The following is a 6,745-nucleotide window of genomic DNA, read 5'->3' as shown; positions in this document are numbered from 1 at the left end:
ATATGCATGGAGAAGAATTCTATAAGGAATAGAATACTTGGAAGAAAAGATAACTGATTGATATATATTAGGAAGCAGAATTATATTCGATATCAATTAGAAGATTATCTTGTAACTGTGTAGTATATAAATACAGACATAGGGTTTACACTATATGTGTTATCATAATCGAGTTTATTAATTATTGTAACCCTAACAGCTCTCGTGATAATTTGTTCATCACTGGGAGAGGACAGTTCTTTGTAACAGAGTTTATTGTGTTGAATAAAATCTGTTTTCTGTTACTTGAGTTCTTATATTCGATTTGATTGTAGTAAACACTGTATTCAACCCCCTTCTACAGTGTGTGTGACCTAACAATAACCGGTCACTCTAAAATCTTGAAATTGTATAGAAAGACTCCAACATAATTTTATAGTAATGAAACAAGAACTGAGGAGGAAACAATCACAATATACACCTTTAATTGGGGAAAAATCCATACTGTGTTCAGAATAACATAAATGTACATCTAATTAGGTGGGGAAAATCCATATTGTGTTCAGAATACAATAAACCTAAACACATACATAAACATACATCATCAAGAACAAGTATAGATTAACTTACTTTGTAAATTAACAAGATAACCGGGAATGAAAGCAAGCGCACCAAACAAAGAAGATTTTTAAATTAACAAGATAACACATGCCCTGCAAATAACAACAAGAAACGAACAATATGTCAAAAAAAGATGCTTACTAACATAAAAATTAGAAAATACATACATAAAAACTGAAAATTAGCAAAAAACAAACATGCATAAATAAATCTGAAAATTAGCAAAAAAACAGACATGCATAAATAAATCTGAAAATTAACTTACTTTGTAAATGACCCAAGATGAAGAATCAACTAATCTGTTAAAAACGTTAAATTAAAATCCAAAATTTAAAATTTTGAAATGAAAATTAGAAAAACTCTTACAAATCGAGGTAGATAACAAATTAATCAGGTAGATATAAGCTTCCTCCTCAAGAACAATTGAAGCACCGAGTAAATATAAGCACCGACTACGAATTCGACATTTGGGGGTTTATAATCTAGGGTTTGTAGATTAGGGGGTTTCGATTTAGGGTTCTTGAGTGTAGATTAGTATAGATTTAGGGTTCTTGAGAAGATTATGAGTTTTTGAGTGTATAGATTAGTATAGATTTAGTGTAGATTACGGGGTGTTTTAGAAAGTAGACTTGGTTTTTGAGAAAGAAGTGGGGAAAGAAAGTCGACTGGGGGGAATGTTTTTAAGTTAATTAAGGGGAAAACATTTCAAGTTTGGGGGAAATATATGTGCGGCGTGTTTTTTTTGTTTATTTAAAAAATAGTTTGGATATCGGTTCCATGAGTAACTGATGTCTATAAATAACTTTAACATCAGTTTTAGTTTTAGAAGAAGTGATATTAAAACATCTTTTAACATCAGTTGCAAAGCAACCGATGTTAAATGGGTGATGTCTATTAATAATTTTTTTGTAGTGCATATAGTAAATATAGTTCGCAACAACTTCTTATCTCTATTTCTATCTTATATTTCTTTTATTGTAAAAAAATATTCATGACATTCTTGACATTATGTTTCTTAGACTAGCTCGGTCTAAGTAGTTTGCAAATGTTACCTGGCGGAGCCATATATGGTATCCGCGATATAAGAATTTTCAAGTTTATCCAATGGGCTATGACATATGAACTGGGGTCCGATTTTTTTATAACTAACATCTTCCTCTCTCCAGAACGATTTCATATCACCAAACCCACCACATTCAGTTCTACAGCTGCTAATATAGGTCAAATTTGGCCCATAAATCCACTCATGTCTTAGTCACTCAATTCATATTCTACCGTCAACTTGACAAGATTTCTGTAGAATGACTACTTGTACTTACTACTGTGTGTGTGAGATCTTGTGGATCTCCCATGTGTATACAATTGTAAATTGTAAGCAAGTTGACGATCAGTTATATATATTCCCTAGTGGGATTTGTGCTTGTCAAAGATATTATATTTCCAATGGTGCAATACAGCAGAGCCTGAGAATGATCATGAGCCACATTTCATATCTCAAATTTGTCGTCTATTAAATGTGAAGTCAATGCAGCTCAGTTATCTAAATGCATAATACTCAAATTTATAATTAGTATAAAAGAATTCCCAGGATTATTGTTTGTAAACTGCTACATTTTGAGTGAACTTGGCCAAGGACGCCTGAACTAAAACATGACTTCTATGTACGCGGAGTACTGGACGACTATGGGATGAGGAGAAAGGCAAAAGTATTTACAACACAGCACATGTGTTGTGAGTACCAATGGAGTGAAGTTGAAATTGTTATAATATTTTTTTAGTTGTCTAAAATTATATTTTCTAAATTGCGAAATTGTTACTTAAATATTATTTTGATTGTCTAAAATTATATTTTCCGAATTTCGAATTGCATAAGCCTGTCAATATTGCATTTTGTTTAATATAAGCTACTTGGTCCAACCACACCCTGTTGGTAGGTTATAAACCCGGTCTGAACTGATTATCGGTAAGTTTTTCTCTAACCAAAGGTCAGATCATGTATAGACTGATCCAAATGGAAAGAAGGACCCGATTCCTGGCTAGCTACCCCGTACAGTCACACTACATTCTCCAGTCTCAACATAGCACACATTAGAACACACTCAAAGAGCACAAAGTCCATTTAAATCTGTTATTCAGTTGTACTAGATTAACAACATTACGACTGCCCTTCATTACAGGGAGTAGAGGCTACTCTATTTGTCTACCTTGAGAGTTTAACTAATAATTGAAAGTACATGTAAGACATTACTTGAGCAGCTCCATTCTTTTTCTGTATTTCCGCTGCTTCAGCATAAGAATTGAGCTCTGCACTCGTCATTTTTATGTATTATAAAAAAATTAGATTCCGTCCAACTTGTTATCTCTGCTATATATGCAATGGCGTGAAACATCATGTATATACATACGTATAGCTAGGTTTATATAGCGTTGTTGGAGCAAAACGAGCCACTCAGTTTATAATACATCAGGAATCCTTTGGAAGACAGGAGCCGGAATGATTTGGACAGATTGCGATTATTGAAATGAAAATTGCAGACACCTACTTTACTGTACACCTCTCATTATATTTAGTTTATTACAATATCGAACCTTCTCGCGGTTAATTTATCCTCAACTAAACTATACAAATGTCACACAAATACTATAATCATAAATGTCAAAACATCACATATTATACACACACCTATCGCCATTTCTTTTAATACAAATTGGACGTACGCTTGATTGTTGGCCAGCCATACGCGAAACTAGAATTCATGATTCAACGGTATCTTTAATCGGTTTGGAATCATATCAAATCTTTCTGATAAAAAGAAACTCCGAAACCCTTTCACAGTTTGCAGAACCTTAACTTGGCTGGTGAAAACAGCCTTCACTGGCCTGTGATCTGATAACTTTGATTCAGTTCTACTGTAAAAATGTTGTTTTAGCCCCTCTCCATACCACATTATCCGGTCACACCTGCCAAAGGAAAGTGATGTCGATAACTAATTAGTATTCGTTTCAAACAAGCCCGCCAGCCAGCCGTGTCATATATATAACAAACTACATCTACATGTGGGAATTAATATAAGTATTTGTTTTCACGTACCATGCAGGAGCGCGTTTCTTTTCGCCTTTTTTGCCATGATCACTACTACCATAATATGCATCAGAATTGGGGTTGTACTTGTAAGTAGGAGCAAAGTTTATTTCTCCTTCATGCCAACCTTCAAATACTTGACCTTCCCTTATCTCTTTCTTTAGCTTCATATTTCCATGAATAAATTGTTTCAATTATGTTAAAATCTGAAACTCATAGTTTTTGTTAATGTAAATACATTAAACACGAGGCTATACCTGGTCATTTTCGAGTAACATGTTCCATTCTTCTTTATCTACTAGTACTCGAATTTTATGTTCCGGCAAAGAGATCCGGTAATTCAAGTCTCCAAGCAATATAACTCGGCTGCAGAAAATAGTATTAATTAATTAGCAGAAATATAATACAAAGATACTATTTTGTACTAGTATGTATAGGATGTCACATCTTAAGATGTTCTTATTCCTTCTACTTGCCCAAAACAATAATTAACTTTCTAATTAAGAAGTCAATTAGTTTAATTAAGCCAATAATCTATGTCGATCACAAATTTTATAAGAAAACCATCATTTTCAGTTGGTTGAATACCTAGCTAATGATCATTTAGCTAATTGGTCAGCTATATATTATTGTTGACAACAACCTTTAGTTGAAAATAACATTATATTACTATCTTAAGCATCAAAACCTTAACTTTAGTCTCTATATAACCGTAGGCTTCAAATCAATGACAACAACTTTAAGCCTAAACAAAGGAGATTAAGCTGTTAATTAATGTTACTTATGTCTTATTTTCATGACTTAAGGTTTGTCTGTTTTATTTTATACACGAGATTGAATGAAAACAATTAATCAAGACCTAATCAACGGTGTTAATTATAAGGATCAAATCAAATGTTAATTAATAACATTAATGGTTTGGAAATGCATGCATTAGACTTACTCATGGTCTATGATCTTCCTTGCCAAATCATGGGATGGGCCTTTGGGGAAACTTGTGCGTGAAAATATTTCAGCCACGTTTGAGTTTCTGATTTTCTCATCTCCTAGCTTCCCCCCTGAAGCCAGATGACTGCACACAAAGCAGAAGCTTGTTTCATGTAATCTAAACCTTACAGATATTGCACCCTGCAACATTAAAAGAAAGATTAGTTTTATTACATCATGGATCAATTAATTAACCGTCTTTTTGAGAATGGTTCTTACACATACATGCATGAAGTCAAATATTACATTTTTACACGTAAAATATCCGTGTTATTGCTGTGGATAGAATAATTTACCTTATTTCCTAAACATCCCATGATGCCACAACCTACACATGAAACGCTAGGGTTTCTGACAAATGAATGAAGATCTGCACGAACCCAGACGGATATCAAAATCCCGACCATTTGCTTACTAATGAGACACCGAAAACCTTGTCTAACACTGCTCTCGGTAGAGTTAACGCCGCCACGGCTGCTGCATATGTTTTTATTTAGGGATTTCCTGATCAATGAATTCCATTTCATGCAAATTTTACTCTTCTCCGATCCAAGGATATTTGCAGCTCTCAGAGGAACAACTTCTTGGAATCTGCAGACATTTGTATAATAAAATGCATTCATTTAAGTCATGCATGTCCAAATTATCAAAATGCATTACAAAAATAATCAGAAAAATTATGACTAATTAAAGAGTCAATACGAATATATATACCCGAAAACATAGATATCACAAGGAGTATGATTCGGTGTTTGTAGCAAATCCTCCATATTCAAGTCATCAGTTGGTGTTACTCCGCCAACATTCCATGTACTAGTGAATAGCCTTTTGAAAAGTAAATGTTTTAGCAAAGAAGTCTATGAAAGTATTAATTATAAGAAACTTGATCAAATTTAAATTAAAAAAAATAGGTAAAATAGGTATGTTTTCCATATACACACACGCAAAGTACGTACACTGTTTATTGAATGCTTGTAAATGTAATTACTCAATGACCATTAACAAATGAACAATGAGAGGAGAGATCAAGAGTAATGAATAGGTAAATATGGAGGAAAGCAGTTCTTACTTGTAGTTGTTGGTCTCCTTATTATGATCGGAGAAGATGGAGTTAGAATTATAGTTTGGGGATTCAAGATCCAAACTAGGGAGTTCAATTGAATAATCCTCTAGGCCGCTTGGAAAGTCTGCTACAAAGTTATTGCTACCCAATGTTTTCCTCAAGATTTTACTTGCTATCAATCTAGGCCACATAACCTATAGTATAAAACAACACAATTTGTATACCAATTAATTATTAGCTATATATAATTATGTTTTTTAAAAAACCATGCATGCAAGGTTCATATATAAACAAAATAGATGCTAGAAACACGTACTTCTCCTAGCTTTCGCGGCATGGAGGTGAAGCTCGACTGGTACTCGAGGAAGGGAGGGGGGATTAAACGAGTTTTAGATGAAAAGGGAGGAAGAAGAAAGGAACGTTGGGATAGCATTGAGGCAACTTGTTATATAAGAAGGGGAAAAAAGGGGTGAAAAAATATGGGAGAGACCATGCGGAGTACAGGGACATTGTGCAAGTTGGAATTGAAGAATCACAAGAATGACGTGGATGATGATATTGATGATGATTGATCCTCCATATTAAGGAGTGTGAGCAGCGTGTGGTCTCCCCCAACAGCCATTATTTCTCAGGTTTGTTGAGCTGATTGGAGGGAAAGGATTATCATAAGGCTATGATTCTGAATTTTAGTGTTTGTTTGCTTTTCATGATACATAAAGAAGTATATGTTTGTCTGTGTCTGTGTGATGGCACGCACGAAACATATCCACGTTAATCCACAAGTACCCGTCAGTTTACATAGTGAAAATCAATTTCTTATTTTTTATTTTACAAAATAATTATCCAACATTTCCTCTTCTTTTTTAAAAAAATATGTAAAAATACTGGCGCCGAGTCAACTGATATGTCTCTTTGATTTGTGGACAAACCATGCTTCCTAAGAAAATTTGTACAAATTAGTTTATTTCAGCCAATGGTTTAGCTAATTTAAATTGTTTATCTTATGATTGATA

The 6,745-nt window shown here is 33.7% G+C and overlaps 1 protein-coding gene across 1 annotated transcript; it reads right to left on the bottom strand.

Moving 5' to 3' along the window:
• Positions 1 to 3,093: 3,093 nt before the first annotated feature.
• Positions 3,094 to 6,163, bottom strand: LOC141686765 (type IV inositol polyphosphate 5-phosphatase 9). Its single transcript, XM_074491823.1, has 8 exons — positions 6,049 to 6,163; positions 5,739 to 5,926; positions 5,384 to 5,494; positions 4,966 to 5,260; positions 4,626 to 4,810; positions 3,940 to 4,048; positions 3,692 to 3,846; positions 3,094 to 3,561 (listed from the first exon to the last, which is right to left on the bottom strand). The coding sequence occupies exons 1-8, from the start codon at positions 6,067 to 6,069 to the stop codon at positions 3,348 to 3,350; spliced, it is 1,278 nt and encodes a 425-aa protein (XP_074347924.1). The 5' UTR covers positions 6,070 to 6,163; the 3' UTR covers positions 3,094 to 3,347.
• Positions 6,164 to 6,745: the final 582 nt, after the last annotated feature.

The sequence above is a fragment of the Apium graveolens genome, chromosome 9, assembly GCF_009905375.1.
Source record: "Apium graveolens cultivar Ventura chromosome 9, ASM990537v1, whole genome shotgun sequence".
NCBI lineage: Eukaryota > Viridiplantae > Streptophyta > Magnoliopsida > Apiales > Apiaceae > Apium > Apium graveolens.
Note: the sequence above shows the minus strand (reverse complement) of the source record. Positions and strands in the feature narration are given on the sequence as shown.

Coding starts and splice junctions, on each gene's coding strand:
- LOC141686765 (XM_074491823.1), bottom strand. CDS start 6,069: ATGCCGCGAAAGCTAGGAGAA. Junction 5,927..6,048: donor TGCCGCGAAAGCTAGGAGAA/GTACGTGTTTCT, acceptor TTTATACTATAG/GTTATGTGGCCTAGATTGAT. Junction 5,261..5,383: donor TGTGATATCTATGTTTTCGG/GTATATATATTC, acceptor AAATGTCTGCAG/ATTCCAAGAAGTTGTTCCTC.